Genomic DNA, 18,298 nt, shown 5'->3' with positions numbered 1-18,298 from the left:
CCAGGCCGCAGTTTGGAGACCACTGTCCTAGGGTGACAACAATAACTCACCACACTGTATCTATGGAGGGGCAGTGTTGTCAGCCTAGGCTGCTCTTCTGTTTTGGACTACAAAGACCTCCGCATATCTTCATGTAATATGGAGAAGGGGTTGTGTAATTCATGGAAGATAGCTGGAGAAGCTGACATTGTTTGTACAAATTTGGTACACAGAATTTACAAGGGCATTGAATTTCTTTCAGGATCAGCAGGTGATTTTCTGTACTTGCAGAAAATGAAACCTGAGTATCTAATGCAGCCACCACATCTAAAGACCGGTGAGCTGCAACATGTTATATTTTTGTTCATGGGTTTTAGATAAACTTTAAAGTAGAACTAAAGGCAAAACTATATTTTTGTGTGTCATATCCCATGCCAAATTGCTGCAATGTGAATCAGGGCTGAGTATCATTTCTGTCTGCTCCTTTGTTCCTCTGCTATTAGCATGAATCACTTCTAGCCTGACACCAACAGAATAAGGTGACAGGGAGGGAACTCCAGCACACAGCGCTGCCACCTTGGATCAGAGGCAAAGATTCCTCTTGATGGCTCATTGCTGTAATGTTACCCTCACAAGACTAGCAGTCAGAGGCACCTGTGGGCAAGATGTGCCCACAGATACAAGAGTGCCTAGGCACTCTCAGACATTAGAAAGTGCACTGCTACTTCTTTGTACACCTTTCATAGAAATGGTAGATTTCACTGGCTGCTGCTTACTCTTACTAAAGCTTCCTAAATGTTGCTTATAAGAAAGGGTATTTTCACCTTTTCAGTTCAGTTCCTATTTAAAATTGAAAGGGGAGGGATTACAGGCAAAAAAATTACAAAAGGGAGATCAGCTTAAACCCTTGTACACACGGTCGGACATTCTGACAACCAAATCCGTTGGATTTTGTCCGACGGATTTTGTCCGAAACTGTTGCATACACATGGTCGGACAAAGTTGTTGGAAAATCCGATTGTACATAACGTGATGACGTTATTTCATTACGACGGGACTACGTTCAGGCTAGTAGCCAATAGCTTTGGTCTAGGAATTTGATCTGAGCATGCGTGGCACTTTGTCCGTCGGAGTAGGCTACACATGATCGGAGTATGTCCGATCGGAGCATGTTGTCGGAAAATTTTATAGACAAGTTGGAAAACTTGGTCCGTCGGATATTCCGACGGAAACAGTCCGATGGAGACCACACACAGTCGGATTATCCGACAATACGGTCCGATCGGACACATTCCGTCGGAATCTCCGACCGTGTGTACAAGGGTTTACAGTGTTTGTAAATCTCCAAAATGAAAAATGAACAAAGCATATTCTTCTATAATGTGTATTGACTCAATCCAAAGCACTGAGTGTGATGTCTAGCTTTTCTCCCCCCCCTCTGCTACATCCATGAGTCACTTCTCATCATTAATCCTTTTACCAAGTGTAGAACCCTGATGTTTAGACAGAGTTGCTATTAAATTTAGTTGCTAGACGCTATTTGCTTTGGCCAGTTGCTAGAAGATCAATTGGTTTCGCCCTAACTCTGGAATTTCTGCACTTCTCTCTTCTGTCGCTAGGTGGCCAGGTATCTGATGACATTAGATAAGACAAGGGCATGCAAGGACAGTTTAGGAATGAATGGGTGTCTCAGCCAATGGGCAGGGATTTTTTTTGATCCCTTGGCCTGCTGGGAGGGCCTATTTATTTGGATGGAGTCAGGTGGTTGTGGTTCTGTGCCACCTGGACGGCTGTCTGGGTGGACGTGTGCCGTATAGCCCCGGGCTGCTAGACCAGAAACCTAAGGCCTATCCCAAGGACATCTGGCTTCTAGGCTGCCTGAGGACCTATCCGGAAGCAGGAAAAGCAGCGTAGGGTTGGGACTGCAGGTTTGTGGTCCAACCAGAAGTCATGGTTTCGCTGGCCGGGGAACCAGTTGTGGTTGGAGGTAGAGGGGAAGCTGTCATCGCTAAGGGACTATCCACCTTGTTACCAGGGACAATGAGTAACTGAAGCAAGTACCAGAGTAGTATTCTCACCAGCCGGGGATGGTGAAGAAGTGGAACAAATCTTCAGCAAGTCCCAAGCCAGGGACCCAGCCAGTGGAGGTGATGCTTGCAGATGTATGTTGACAGAATGCCACGGGCAGGAAAACTGGCGTACAGGTACGTCCAGTTGAAATTGCTGCCCTGCCATCGTGCGCACGCCGTCGGTGGCGCGCGCGTGCTGGTCAGGACCCCGTGAGTCTGGTCGCGGGTCCCGCGGACTCGATCGCCGTGGGGATACCCACAATCGTCTCACGGGTAGGCTGAACGGGGAGATGCTGATGTAAGCAGCATCTCCCCCTTCTGCCTAGCAACAAGTGACACTGATCTCTGCTCCCTGTGATTGGAGCAGAGATCAGTGTTCACTAAAAGAAAGCCCAGCCCCCCCACAGTTAGTAACACGCCCCTAGGACACACTTAACCCCTACACTGCCACCCCCTGGTTAACCCCTTCACTGTCAGTGTCATTTACACAGGAATCAGTGCATTTGTATAGCATTGATTGCTGTATAAATGACAATGGTGCCAAAAATGTGTCAAAAATGTCCGATGTGTCTGCCATAATCTCGCAGTCAGCTTCAAAAGAAAGCTCTATTTGTGGGAAAAAAAGGGCGTCAATTTTGTTTGGGAGCCACGTCACACGGCCGCGCAATTGTCAGTCAAATCGACGCAGTGCCGAATCACAAAAAGTGGTCTGGTCTTAAGCCAGCAAAATGGTCCGGTCTGAAAGTGGTTAATATTGCATCTACTTAAGGGTGTCCTGGCCCCAACCCTCTCTCCCACAGTTCTGTTTAAGAGACAATAAATCTCTTTGCATTCAAGAAGTGTCTGGCGCCCATCAATTCACCTTGCATTACATCCACCATGCCTTGACACCCACTCTACACAGAAGGATGTCAGCTGTCCCTAACTCTGGAGGTCACTATTAGGCCTAAAGAGGCCCGGGACTTCGCTACAAAAACAATCCCAGGAGAAGGCCTGGCTTCCCTCCAGCACACAGTAGGTGACTGTCAGCCTCAGCGGTCCTTTTTTTCTTATGAAAGTGTGTGTGTGTGTATTGCCTCCATTCAGGTTTCAGATTACACTCACACTGATGGTTCCACGATTGGTTATCAGATCTCAACTCCCTACTTCTTGAAGCTCAGAAATGCTGTGTAAACTGGGCACTTTGAAAGACTGTAGAGGAGAGGGTTTTCAGATAAATAGGTACAACTTATGTAAAGTGTTTTTTTTCAAATTCTTTCTTATAGGCAGGGGGGTAAGAGTGTGTGTGTGGAGGGGGGTGAGAGGGCAGTAAAGGGGCAAACTCACTGGACAGGGTGGATCTATTAAGGCAGTTGTGGAAGGTAATCCTTCCTCTGAGTATATCAGCATGTTCCAGTGAAGCCACGTTTTCGCTCATGCTTGTTTTGTGCAGTTAACAACAAGTCTTCCATTTTGCTGGCATCCTCAACCATTCTTAGCCACATTTGGATAGTCGGAGGGTCAGGTTCTTTCCATCGTAAAGTGACATTCCATTGCAATGCTTGGCAGCGTCAAGTAGATGATGTAGCACTGATTTTTTATATGTTGTAATTGGAATGTCAGAGCAATGTAGTAAGAAGAAGGCAGGGTTCTCTGGTATTGTATGATCCGTGAACCGTTGTGTGAGTCTACGTACCACTTTCCAGAAGGTCTCCAGGGCCAGGCAAGCCCAGAACACAGGCAACAGCGTCCCCCTCGCCCCCCTACATCTCCAGCACCGATCAGAGGCCTCAGGAAAGAAGTGGTTTAAAACAGATGGAGTGTAGTACCATCTGTTGAGCACCTTATAGTTGCATTCTTGGGCGCGTGTACAGACGGAGGACTTAATGGCGAACCATACGATTTTACAATCCTGCTCAGTCATAAAAGATCATTCCTGACCTGCTTCCCATTTGATAAGGCCGGGATATCTGAATTCGGCAGGCGGGGAGATCAAAATAGAGTACATTGTGGAGAGGGTGCGTGGTAGAGCGCCTTCCCCCATTCAATGGGATCCAAATGTGGTCGGTGGCCTTCTGTATTCTGTCGGAGACCCTAGCCTTTGGAGGAAGTGACGGAGTTGGAGTGCCCTCCAGAAATCCAAGGCAAATCTCCCATCAGGTAGCATCAGAGTCGGGATAGACAGCCATCTATCCAAATTGAGAAAATGTGATGCCTGGAAACAGCCAGTATCTAGCAAGTGGTGAAACGGGCCTAATGGCGCGTACACACGGTCTGACTTTCCGACAACAAATGTTGGACGTGAGCTTGTTGTCAGAAAGTCCGTGTGTATGCTCCATCTGACATTTGCTGTCGGAATTTCTGACAACAAATGTTTGAGAGCAGGTTCTCAAATTTTCCAACAACAAACGTTGTTGTCGGAACTTCAGAGCATGTGTACCCAAGTCCGACGCACAAAATTCCACGCATGCTCGGAATCAAGCAGAAGAGCTGCACTAGCTATTGAACTTAATTTTTCTCGGCTCGTCGTACGTGTTGGTAAAGAAGCAAAAGAAATACAACAATATGATTGTACAATATTCTTTGCATAATTGGTGAAAACATTATGTGTTACACTACCCTAAATAACCACATCTGGACACACCCATAGATAAGATTGCACTCTGATAGGTCTAGAAGCTCCCGAATTCCGGTAATTATCACCGTACACGTTGGTGACATGGATCTACGTACTGCTTTAAGGTTGTCCCCATCACCGTGTTCTTGACGTTTGGAATTTCTGACAACATTTGTGTGACCGTGTGTATTCAAGTCAAGTTTGATCCAACATACGTCGGAAAAAAATCCACGGTTTTGTTGTCGGAATGTGCGATCGTGTGTACGCGGCATAAGACACACTGCAGTAAACTGAAAGGAACCGCCAACACCTTCCCCAGCACTCCTGTAGGACCCCCGAAGGCCCAAGAACATGAAGGTGAGCTTTATTTCTCCAGCATCTAACAATAAATCAATCAAGAGTTCAACGGTACAGTTCCTTTACTAACAATATTGAAACAGCAGCTTTTTTAATCTTTAATAGTCGTTTTTTTGTAAATTCCAGGATTGTCATGTGGTCATATATATATATTTTTTTTTTTCAGAAAGTATCAGTGAACCCTTTGTGTCTTTGGAGTTAAATGGTGATGGATTTCCGGAGTGTAGAGTCAGTGGCCGTGGTTCGTTAGCAAATATCTCTTGGATTCCACTTTCTGATGATATAAACGTCACAACCACTGAAAATCCGGATACGAGCTGGACGGTGATCAGCATATATGGGATTGATAATATTAATGTTACCTCTGTCATCTGTCTGGTTTCCCACCCTACATTTAAAGAGCCCTGGATCTGGTCCATTTCACTGACAAAATACAATACCTGTGAGTATTTGGTAACCTTAACCCTTTCATGACTAAGCCTATTTTTGGCATTTGGCGTTTACAAGTTAAAATCCATATTTTTTGCTCGAAAATTACTTAGAACCCCCAAACATTATATATATATTTTTTTAGCAGAGACTCTAGAGCAGTGATGGCGAACCTTGGCACCCCAGATGTTTTGGAACTACATTTCCCATGATGCTCATGCACTCTGCAGTGTAGTGGAGCATCATGGGAAATGTAGTTCCAAAACATCTGGGGTGCCAAGGTTCGCCATCACTGCTCTAGAGAATAAAACGGCGATTGTTACAATATTTTATGTCACACGGTATTTGCGCAGCAGTGTTTGAAACGCAACTTTTTGGGAAAAGTGACACTTTCATGAATTTAAAAAAAATGAAACAGTAAAATTAACCCAATTTTTTTTGCATAATGTGAAAGATAATGTTACGCCGAGTAAATAGATACCAAACATGTCACACTTTATAATTGCGCGCACTCGTGGAATGACGACAAACTATGGTACCTAAACATCTCAATAGGCGATGCTTTCATTTTTTTTTACAGTTACCAGGTTAGAGTTACAGAGGAGGTCTAGTACTAGAATTATTGCTCTGGCGATCGCGGCGATAACTCACTTGTGTGTTTTGAACACCGCTTCGCAAGCTCACGGGGACGGCGGGCGCTTAAATTCTTTATTATTATTTATTTATTTTAAAATAAATAGTTTTAAAAAAAAAAAATTTTTTGATCACTTTTATTGCTGTCACAAGGAATGTAAACATCCCTTGTGACAGTAATAGGTGGTGACAGGTACTCTTTATGGAGGGATCAGGACCCCTGATCCCTCCTTTACACTTCAATGTATTCAGATCACCGAAAACGGCGATTCTGAATACTGTATATTTTTTTTAAAACCGGCGCCATTGGCATCCGAGTAAATGGGATGTGACGTCATGACGTCGCTTCCGTGTTTACTATTAGGAGACTGGAATGAAGCCGCTTACGGCTTCATTCCAGTCCCTGCCCAGCAGCCGGAGGCGTCAGATCATGTATCGGTGCTCCCGATTGAGCGGGAGCACCGTTAAGAGTGGCGGGAGGTGGCGGAAGGGGGGAATGTCCCCTCCCGCTCCTCTTGCATAACAGCCAAGCGGCTTTTAGCCGCTTCGGTTGTTATGGCTGGATAGCCGATCGCCCGCTGTGAAAAACAGTACCGGGATGATGCCTGCAGGTGTGGGCATCATCCCGGTATACCCCCCCGGAAGCCGAGTACGCAGATCTGCGTACGCTCAGTGGGAAGGGGTTAAAAGAGAAGTATGGGATTCGTTCTTTTTTCAGATTCACACTAGGTGGATGCAACATCAGTCCGATGCTGCATCTCTAACACTTAGAACTGAGCGATCAAAGACCGCAGATCACTCAGTTCTAAGGGCTCCCTGGGCAGAGAGCTGGTGACCCCCCCCCCCCCCCCCCCACGCTTAATGGAGTCCCAAGTTGTGGAGGGGATGAAAGTGGGTGACTCCACAGCTCGCTGAGAGGCATGTGGGTGGATCCTGACTATATGGTCGTAATCTTTCCCGTGCCTGAACCGGCTCTGTGATGTCAGCCGACAGTAGGCTTCAGCCCGCTGTCTGCTGAAAACGGGTCACAGGAGTGGAAAATGATCTGCACTCATGTGATCCACAGGAGAAGTACAGCAAAACAAGGTACGGTATCAACATAACACATTTTGGTTGGATTTTGAGGTATTGACATAAAGGCACAATCCGGTGAAACCAAATTGTTTTGGATTTGAATGGGCAGCTTCACTCGTCCCATAAAATCAGAAAGGAGCCCATCACTTTGTGTTAGATTACGCAACTACACTGCACAATTCATCCAAGAGTGATATTTTAGTTATAAATTGAGCCCAGTGAATTGACTCAGCCCATGGTTTCTTGTGTGCCTTAGATACACCCACAGTGAGATCTTCCTGCCATAATTCCCAACTCTGTTCCTGTCCATTTAGGACTGAGTTTTGGATGTTCCCGCAATTGCTCCCCATAGACTCTTTGACTTTTCCCCTAGTTTCTCTTGTATGTGAGTACCATCCCAATGCAATGGAAAGGTTCATTGTTAGGGTTAGACCGCAATACATATATATGTTGCAGCTTTGAAGGGGTTTACCGGGTTATGACTGAAGATATCAGCTATAACCTCGGTATCGTTTTTTTTTTACAGCCGCTAGCTGGTTTTCTCATGAAAGTGCTCCGAGCAGTTTATGAGATGCTGGAATGCTTTCAGCAGCGGTGGTGTCTCTCAGATTTATCATTACCACCGGTTCGCCAGAGAAACCATATGACGGTGCGGCCAGCTGGTCCCAGAGGCAGTCAAAGAGTAGATCCTTTTTGATTGACTCGATGGCCTTGGAGGACCGGAGCAACGTAACAAATTAATGAACAAATGAATGGGGTGGACAACTACAAATGAGGCAAATGAGGTTCAATGTAGAAAAATGAAAAATAATGCATTTGGGTGGCAAAAATATGAATGCAATCTATACACGGGGGGAGAACCTCTGGGGGAATCTAGGATGGAAAAGGACCTGGGGGTCCTAGTAGATAATAGGCTCAGCAATGGCATGCAATGCCAAGCTGCTACTAACAAAGAAAACAGAATATTGGCATTAAAAAGGGGATCAACTCCAGAGATAAAACGATAATTCTGCCACTCTACAAGACTCTGGTCCGACCGCACCTGGAGTATGCTGTCCAGTTCTGGGCATCGGTCCTCAGGAAGGATGTACTGGAAATGGAGCGAGTACAAAGAAGGGCAACAAAGCTAATAAAGTGTCTGGAGGACATTAGTTATGAGGAAAGGTTTGCGAGCACTGAACTTATTCTCTCTGGAGAAGAGACGCTTGAGAGGGGATATGATTTCAATATACAAATACCGTACTGGTGACCCCATAATAGGGATAAAACTTTTTCGCGGAACGGAGTATAACAAGACTCGTGGCCACTCAATGAAATTAAAAGAAAAGAGGTTAAACCTTAAACTACGTAGAGGTTTCTTTACTGTAAGAGCGGCAAGGATGTGGAATTCCCTTCCACAGGCGGTGGTCTCAGCGGGGGGCATCAATAGTTTCAAGAAACTATTAGCTAAGCACCTGAACGACCCCAACATACAGGGATATACACTGTAATACTGACATATAATCACACACATAGGTTGGACTTTATGGACTTGTGTCTTTTTTCGACCTCACCTACTGTGTAACTATTTAACGTGATGATGTCACTTCCAGTCCAGGCTAGTAAGTAAGAAAGTAAAAGTAAATAATTTTTCATTTTTTTAAAGCAAAAGATCAAAAAAATGTTTTGATATTTTGCTTTTAAAGGTAAAGGGGATATTTTTTTTTTTACCCCAGATTTCTCCATAAAGAGGACCTGTCATCCTTATCTCTATTACAAGGGATGCTTACATTCCTTGTAATAGGAACAGAAGTGATCAAAAAAAATAAAAGTGTAAGTAAATAAAAAAAACTTGAAAGCGTCCCCATCCCTCCATGCTCGTGCGCAAAAGAGAATGCAAGCTTAAGCTCACACATATGTAAACGGTATTTGCACCACACATGTGACATATCGCCATGAACGTTAGAACGAGAGCAATAATTCTAGTGTAGACCTCCTCTGTAACTCTAAATTGGTAACCTGTAAAAAAATTGAAAGCATCACCTATGGAGATTTTTAATTACAGTAGTTTGTCTCCATTCCATGAACAGCGTGACATGTTAGATATCTATTTACTTGGTGTAACATCATCTTTCACATGTAAACAACAAAAAAATAAATTCGGATATCTATTGTGTTTTTTTTTTTTTTTTATTCATTAAAGTGTACTTTTTCCCCTAAAAAATTGCATTTGCAAAACCACTGAGCAAAAACGGTGTGACATTATTACAGGATTTATATAGCGCCAACCAGGGCCGCTGTTAGAAATCATGGGGCCCCGTACAGCCTACCTGACAGGGCCCCCTTCAACCACGCCCTTGCCCCCCACCCCTGACCCCGACTTGAAGTGAAATGCAGGTTTGTTGCTGTTTACATATGCGTGTGAAGCCAAAACATGTTTGCAATTAGTAAGCATGAAGGAGCAGGGGGCAGTTTACATTTCTTTTCAATTTTATTTTATTAATTACAAATAAAAAAAATCTTACATTGTATCTTTACATTTTTTATTGTCATTTTTGCTTTCACAGGGGATGGACAACATTCCTTATGATAGCAAGTGCCATAACAGGTCCTCTTTATAGGGAGATATGAGGTCTTTTAGACCCCATATCTATCCTCTGGCCTCCAAAGCATCTGCTCAAGCTAAGATCAGTTTGATCATATGCTTGGTCAAGAGCATATCGTGATGATTGAGCATATCATTGATGATATCGAGATTTCATCAACCTTCCAATCCAGCAACGATGGGAAGCAATTAAAGGGGATTGGTTTGGGGGGCAGTAAAAATGCAGCTCCACTGCACGTTTACTGCTCCTCCAAATTAGTTTTTAAAGTAGCATGTTTCTTATTATCATCAGGTTACAATTATCACACAGGCATCACAGTAAACAGGGGCTCTATCATGACATGAATGTATCATGACTTTATGTCACATGGCTGTTGAGTGCTGGCTAAGTTAACTTATGGCTGTATTGCATATAACAGACTGTAACAGTACAACCATAACAAAGTCAGCACCCAAAAGCAATGTAACACAGAGCCATGACAGAGACCCTGCTGTGCTGCCTGTGTGATGATTGTAACCTGCTGTGAGATATATAATAGGACACAGTGAGTATTCTTTCCTCTATTTCCCACTCACTGTGTCCAGTGCAGCCACGATCTCCTCCTGCTCTTCCCTGTCAGCCATTCAGCTTCTTCACATCTGGGGAGGATTGCAGCCGGGAGCCGAACGGAGAATGACAATATCACTCCGCCAGCCGGGACTAATAAAATAGTGGGGCGGCATGATGTATATGCGCCCCGAAAATAAAGAAATAGTCCCTCTGTTGTGCTCCCCTCCTGAGCCCCTGCATTGACCAACTGAGGCCCAGGAAAACAATTTACCCACTCTGTAAGCAAGTGGAAGCAGGGAAGAGTTTAGAAAATGTTTTTTTTTAAATGCAGTAACGAATTGTTTATGATGCTCGGGCCCCACTGTGTAGCTGATCTGGGCGGGCCCAGTACATCAGGGCTGATTGTACTGCCCTATCAGCGGCCCTGGCGCCAACAGTTTGCGCAGCTCTTTACAACATTTAGGTAGACAGTACAGTTAAAATACAATTTACTACAGGAAGAATCAGAGGGCCCTGCTCGTTAGAGGTTACAATCTAGGAGGGAGCGTCAACTGATACAAAAGGTAATAACTGTGGAGGATGAGCTGATGAAGAAAATAAAAGTACAGTTGTTAGGTGTGGGCAGAATAGGCTTCTCTGAAGAGAAACGTTTCCAGGGATCGCCTAAAAGTGGATAGCGTTTATAGTTGGACAGATTAGGGGTAGAGAATTCCAAAGGATGGGAGAGGCTCTGGAGAAGTCCTGTAGGCATGGGAGGAGGTGACAAGGGAGCTAGAGAGCAGGGGGTCTTGGGATGAACGAAGAGAACGATTAGGTTGGTATTGTGAGACTAGGCTATTGCTGTAGCTGGGGGCTGAGTTGTGGATGGCTTTGCAAATTTTTGACATAAAATATTGCTTCAATCGCCATTTTATTCCTAGGGTCTCTGCTAAAAAAAGAAAGAAAAAAAAGTATAATATTTGGGGGTTATATGTAAATTTCTAGCAAAAAATACTGATTTAGGCTGGGTTCACACTGCTGCGGGGGGAGATCCGGATGTGATTCGCACAGCAAATCACATCCGATCTCCGTAGCACTGCGAGTTCAGCCATACAGATAGTATGGCTGAACTCGCAGCTGTCCCGCAGCAAACTCGCACAGGACCCTTTTTTGGGTCCGCAACGGAATCGGATCGCATGGGGGTTCACACCATGCGATCCGATTCCTGTGCGAGTCGGCAGATCGCACTGCGATATGCCGACGGATCTGGGGGTGTCATTAACATAACATTGACACCCCCAGCCGTCCGCATAGGGCAGTGTGAACTGCCGGCGGGAGGTATGCGATGCGGGAAAACGCCGCGGATTCGCGGCGTTCCCGCATCGCAATAGTGTGAACCTAGCCTTAAACAAAAAGTGCCAGAAAAGCCCTGTCTTCAAGTGGTTAAAGCCTCATTAGAAAGGGATGCATGCAGGAAAGCTTGCCTGCCAGTAGATGCAAAAATATTATTATCTAATATACTGTAGTAAATGTCTTTTAAAAATATGCCTAATGCCGCGTACACACGGCCGGACTTTTCGACAGCAAAGGTCCAACGGAACGAATCCATCAGACAATTCGATCGTGTGTGGGTTTCATCGGACCTTTACTGTCGAAAAATCAGACGGACTTTAGATTTAGAACATGTTTCACATCTTTCCGACGGACTTGAGTCCGGTCGAAAAATCAGTTCGTCTGTGTGATATTCCGACGGATCAAAACTGACGCTAGGGCAGCTATTGGCTACTGGCTACGAACTTCCTTATTTTAGTCCGGTCGTACGTCATTACGGTCGAATCCGTTGGACTTTGGTGTGATTGTGTGTGGCCAAGTCCGTTTGATCGGAAAGTCCGTCGGAAACTCCACCGAAAGTCCGTCGGGAAGACCATCGGACCAGGTCTTCCGGAAAGTCGTGTGTGCGCGGCATTAGATGTAATGTGAATAAAGCATGCCTCTGAGTAAAATGTATTAGCCTATGTGAGGAACATTTCATTTGTCTTCCTTTAGGTGAGAAATGCAAGAAATCGGTGGGCTGTTTTTGGATCATGGTTGCATTTGTTGTCTTTGTTGGGAGCGTTATAGGATTGTGTGTCTACACAACACTCAAAATGAAGGTATTTACTGTTCTAGCAAACCTGATTTTTTTTTTTCATGGTCTAATATATGCTTGCATTCAGGGGCTGGTAAACATAGGGTTGCACCCTACTAGATAGGTGCTAGGTTAGGCCAATTTAACTCTCTAGCTCTCCTGTAATCAGTGAGGCTGCTTGTGATTGCTTTGGTCTGCTCTGAGTTTCACTGGCTGCGGGATTGACTGCTTCCCCCTGCCTTCTAAACAGTTATGGAAAATAGTTGGCTTGACGAAGCAAATCAGCAGCTGGATATGTATGTTGTCTCAGCCATTCCCTAGGGGAAGGTGCCCAGATGGTGGCTGGGAGTGAGCATAAATTGTCTGGAGCAGCTTGTTCTTGTCCTGTAGGGGAAGTTCTCAGCCTGGAGGGCTGTGCTACCCTCTCAGGTTGCCTAGTTGGCATTTACCAAGAGCTCATTGAGGTCCCAACTGTGCAAAGCTTGGGGAGGGGGGGGGGGGGTGGGGGTTGGGGGGCTATTCTGCTGCATCTTCTTAGAGAGCTAAAATATGGATTTCATCAAGCATCCGGTCTGGAGGTCTCACTGAAGACACTGTCTACCTGAGTCTGGAGGGAGTCATCCAAGTCCCAGGGACACTGCAAGTACAGACCTGAGAGAGGGTTCCTAGTGACTGTTTCTATTGTTTAAGGGGCGTTCCGGCCAATAAATTAAAAAAAGAAATCAGCAGCTACAAACACTGTAGCTGCCAACTTTTAATAAGGACACTTACCTGTCCAGCAATCCCGCAATGGACGGATCGGCTGCCGGTGCCTCCATCTTAACGAAGGGAAACAGGCAGTGGAGCCTTGTGGCTTAAATGCTGTTTCCTACTGTGCATGTGCGAGCTGTGCAGCGCTTTGTGAATGGCCCCATTATTTTCTGGGACACACACATGTCTGAGGACCCTAATTTACCTCAGTGTACTCACTCAGAGGCAGGAGAGAGAAGGGGGGAGACTTCAGTCACAGACAGGGATGGATGGTGAGCTCACTCACCCCTTGGCAGTCAGCACCTCTCATCCAGATATATTTGAGGCTGCCTGACTTCAAATTTCCGACCCCCACTTTCCTTTTCTGAGACACAGCGCCAGGGTTTGGAGTGTGGGCAGACACAGAGGGGTAGAGGTGGGAGAAAGAGGAGTAGATCGAGCCCTCTCTCCTCTCCCATCTGTGTGGGGGAGGGGGAATTGTTAGTGTTGGCTTTGGGCAGTGTGAAAGAGACACTCTCAGCTCTCAGCTCAGACTACTGCAGCTAGCAACCCTGCTGGGAAGCTATAGTCCAATCTGAATAATGTGTTCGTGTTTCAGGCAGTCTGAAACCCGGACGCATGATTCCAAACCCGGACTGTCCGGGCGAATCCCAGACAGGTGGCAACCCTAGAGCCAATAGGAAAATTCGGAAGAGAACTTGCTGTGCTGCAGAGCATCATGAGACTTGTAGTTCTTTAAAGGGAACTATTCTTGTGTATGGAGACTGCAAGACTTTTAGTGCCCCAAACCCTTGCACCAGAGGAAGAGACTTTTACTGCTTTTCCCCGGTAAAGATTAGGATAATGTTTCTTGCGGGGAGAGGATGGTGTGGTGAGAGGATCTGCTGTGAGATGTGCTGCAGTCATCTCAGAGAAAAGAGCTCAACACAGAGAGGCCCTACTGCTGGTGCCTGAATCCCCACTTCAGAGGGAGAATACTTCTGCTGCCACACCTTACCAGAGCCAAGGGGCCAAGTCTCCTGGATCTGATGCCTGGAACTGCCAAGTGGGTGGACTGTAGGGTTGCCATCTCATGCCTTTAAACCTGAACACATATTATTTAAACAGGTTCTGAGGCTAATTTAATTCAGATACAACACCAAGTGAGTTTAATTACCATGTAAAATCAGCCACAGAACCTGTGTAATTAATGTGTTATCCCTTGTACACACGGTCGGAGATTCTGTCGGAATGTTTCCTATCGGACCGTTTTGTCAGATATTCCGACTGTGTGTGGTCTCCATCGGACTGTTTCCGTCGGAATATCCGACGGGCCAACTTTTCCAACTTGCCGGTAAAATTTTCCGACAAAATGCTCCGATCGGACATACTCCGATCATGTGTAGCCTACTCCGACGGACAAAGTGCCACACATGCTCAGATCAAATTCCTAGGCCAAAGCTATTGGCTACTAGCCTGAACGTAGTCCCGTCGTAACGAAATAACGTCATCACGTTATGTACAATCGGATTTTCCGACAACTTAGTCCGACCGTGTGTATGCTACATCACTTCCGGACCTCTTCCGGAATTAATCAGTCGGAATTACTGCGACGGATTTGGTTGTCGGAATCTCCGACCGCGTGTACAAGGGCTTAGGGTTTAAAGGAATGAAGTGGCATCCCTTGTGGACTGGGACCTGATGCCTACCAGGAGTGGTGAGAGGAGAACACACATTTGACCCCCCCATACTATACTCTGCTTAGACTGCCCCTTACCTAGTAGCCTACAGCTACAAATCCACTCACTCTTAAGGGAACACACTCTCAAGCACTTTTGTAAGAAAGGGCCCCACCGCAAGCCGGCCAATGTTATGTCCCTTTCACATGGAGCCGTCTGCTCAATGGGGGATCTGTTCTCTGATCGCCGCAGAGCAGGCCAATGACAGGTCTGTGTCTGCTTCGCGGTGCTTAGTCTAGTTAACCACTTGCCGCCCGCCATGTAGCAAAATTACGATGGCAAAGTGGTTTCAATATCCTGACCGGATGTCATATGACGTCGCCAGGATATTAAGCCGCTGCGCGCCCCCGGGAGCATGCATCGCGGCGATCGTTGTTGCTGTAGGTCAGCCTGACACACCGCAACTCCGACGGAGACTCTCTGACAGAGACTCTTTACCATGTGATCAGCCATGTCCAATCACGGCTGATCACGATGTAAACAGGAAAGAGCCGTTGATCGGCTTTTCCTCACTCGCATCTGTCAGACGCGATTAGAAGAGAGCCGATCGGCTGCTCTCCTGACAGGGGGGGGGGGGGTCTGTGCTGATCGATTAGCAGCGCAGCCCCACTGAGGATGCCCACACTGGGCCACCAGGGTAGCCACTAGGACCACTAGGGATGTCACCACCAGGCATGCCACCCTAGACCACCACGGATGCCAATCAGTGCCCACAATGGATGCCAATCAGTGCACACAATGGGCATCACTGATTGGCAGGCATTATTATTTGGCACTGATTGGCATCCATCAGTACATCAGTGCCACCTATCAATGCCCATCCATGCCCATCCGTGCCACCTATGAGTGCCCATCCATGCTGCCTATCAGTGCTGCCTATGAGTGCCTCCTATGTGTACCCATCAGTGCTGCATGCCACCTCATCAATGCCACCTCATTGGTGCTATCTCATCAGTGCCGCCTTATCAGTGCCCGTCAGTACAGCCCCATCAGTACCCATCAGTGAAGGAGAAAATGTACCTATTTACAAAGTTTTGTAACCGAAACAAAAACATTTTTTTTTCAAAAATTTGTTTTTTTTTATTTGTTTAGCAGAAAATAAAAATCCCACAGGTGATAAAATACCACCAAAAGGAAGCTCTAATTGTGGGAGCAAAATGATAACAATTTAGTTTGGGTACAGTGTAGCATGACCGTGCAGTTGTCATTCAAAGTGCGACAGCGCTGAAAATTGGCCTGGGCAGGAAGGTGTATAAGTGGCCGGTATTGAAGTGGTTAAACTTTGAGTCAATACTGTCATAATACAGTTAGGTCTTCCAGTTGTAGGTCGGTGTGCAAGTTATTCAATTCAGAAACGTTGAAGTGTTTAGTTGCTCCATGTCACATATTGTCTTGTCACCTGCTTTGAGAGAATACATTTACTTAACATTGTTGTGAATCTCTAACGCTTAAGCCACCCAGGTACAAATGGCCCCCTACCTGGAACCGCATGTGTCAGTGGGGATTGAGCAGATTTAGGAGCCGTGGCAGAACAGAGGACCCATCGACATCAACGGCTCCTTCGGGGGTAACTGTCACAGAAGCACCATGTGAGATAACAGAACAATTTTTTTTAGCATTTGTGAAAAAGGGAGGAGGGATGGGAAAAAATGAAGACGTTGTTGTTTAGGTGACTTTAAAGTGTCACTAAACCCACATCATAAAAACCATCAATAATTGGTGTATAATATGCTGTTCATACTCACTCTTTTTTCAGTATTCTGTAGAAAACCTGGTTGATCCTCCTGCTTTCTGTCTCCCCCTTCTGCCCATGTCCTCAATGCAGCGAGGGATTTTGCAGCTCTGGTGGCAACTCTGCACATGCTCAGTTTTCAGTGAGTTTCGATTCTGAGCATTTCTTCCATGACTTGCAGTTGTGGCATAATATCCTCAATCAAAAACCCCATTCAGCTGTCAAAAAAACAACAAAAAAAAAACACAGACACTAAAGAGGCAGCAGTATCACCTCCTGATTGGCTGTAAGCTACTATTGTGCCGTTCTGTGCAAAATGATTCAGTGCTAATCACTTTTCAAAGACCAATGCAGGTATGAACGATCCCCAATTTAGGAGTGGCCATTTAATACCAAAAAAATAGACATTATGCTGCAAATATAAGCCTCCGAAACATGGCGGTTTTGCAGGCCATACACTCAAAGGTTGAAGACTTGACTACTAATTGCTTTTGATTTATCTTAAAGGTTATTGGCAACATACTGTAGATGCCCTGTTTCCCCAAAAATAAGACCTAGCTTGATTGCCGGTGATGGCTGCAATATAAGCCCTACCCCCCAAATAAGCCCTACCATGTTTCCCCTAAAATAAGCTCTACCCTGAAAATAAGACCCACAAGGACTTTAACTAGGGCTTATTTGGAGGGTAGGGCTTATATTGCAGCCATCACCGACAATTACGCTAAGTCTTATTTTCGGGGAAACAGGGTAGGTGAACAATTTTCAGTCAAATTTGATGAAATATTTATCAAACTCATATAATTTTGTCAAGTGGATGATTTTTTCAGAGGCTCTTTAATTAAAGCAGTAATAAAGCCTGTTTTGTTATTTTTACCAACAGATAAGCCTATAAGAAGGATTACCTGTAGGTTTAAATGAATATCTCCTAAACGTACACTGTTTAAGAGATATTCACCCTGCATGCAACCACTGACATCAGCGGCGTACGCGTTCTGAAGGTCCGGCATACCGTGACGTCATCACGGCTCCGGCCGTTCACAGCGCCGGAGCCTGTGATCCCGGAAGAAAGGATGATGGAGGGGAAGTTGTTAGCCCTCCCAGCGGTGACTGGGCTCCACTGGAAGGGCTTCGTTCTAAGATGAGTATTTCATAATGTGCTAGTATGCAGTGCATACTAGCTCATTATGTCATTGTCTTGCAGTTTTTTTTTTTTTTTTTGCGTTTACTACCGCTTTAAATAACCTTTGAAGCTAAATATTAAAATATAACACCATGGGGCTGATTTACTAAGATGAAAGTGCTGCGCCGGTTCATACCTTAATTTTTGCACCATATAAATTATTTAGTGAGCGTATGAACCGACACATGGATAAGCGCAACAGATGATAATATGCCGGCGCACGCGATAATAATATCTTACAACACAACTTGGGGAGACTTACAACACGACTTTAAGTCGCCCCCAGGCCAGGCAACTTTAATAAAAAAAAAAACGGCATGGGTTTCCCTCCAAGAGTATACCAGGCCCTTCAGGTCTGGTATGGATATTAAGGGGAACCCCGTGCCAAAAAAAAAATGGCGTGGGGGTCCCACTTAAAATCCATACCAGGCCCTTTAGGCCTGGCATGGATTTTAAGGAGAACCCCGCGCCCCAAAAAAATGGTGTGGGGGCCCCCCTCAAAATCCATAACAGACACTTATCCGAGCACGCAACCTGGCA

At 45.5% G+C, this 18,298-nt stretch overlaps 1 protein-coding gene across 1 annotated transcript in view; it reads left to right on the top strand.

The window, feature by feature from the left end:
• Positions 1 to 16,625, top strand: part of LOC143984097 (uncharacterized) — a 46,347-nt gene extending 29,722 nt beyond the window's left edge. Inside the window, exons 3-6 of the mRNA XM_077484413.1 lie at positions 5,168 to 5,443; positions 12,297 to 12,403; positions 16,300 to 16,435; positions 16,603 to 16,625. Coding sequence (XP_077340539.1) covers positions 5,168 to 5,443; positions 12,297 to 12,403; positions 16,300 to 16,435; positions 16,603 to 16,625 — 542 coding nt within the window. The remainder of the gene's footprint in view (positions 1 to 5,167; positions 5,444 to 12,296; positions 12,404 to 16,299; positions 16,436 to 16,602) is intronic.
• Positions 16,626 to 18,298: the final 1,673 nt, after the last annotated feature.

Source organism: Lithobates pipiens, unplaced genomic scaffold (assembly GCF_037356315.1).
Source record: "Lithobates pipiens isolate NorthernLeopardFrog02 unplaced genomic scaffold, aLitPip1_a1.2 Scaffold_16, whole genome shotgun sequence".
Lineage (NCBI taxonomy): Eukaryota > Metazoa > Chordata > Amphibia > Anura > Ranidae > Lithobates > Lithobates pipiens.
This window is presented reverse-complemented; position numbering and strand designations above follow the sequence as displayed.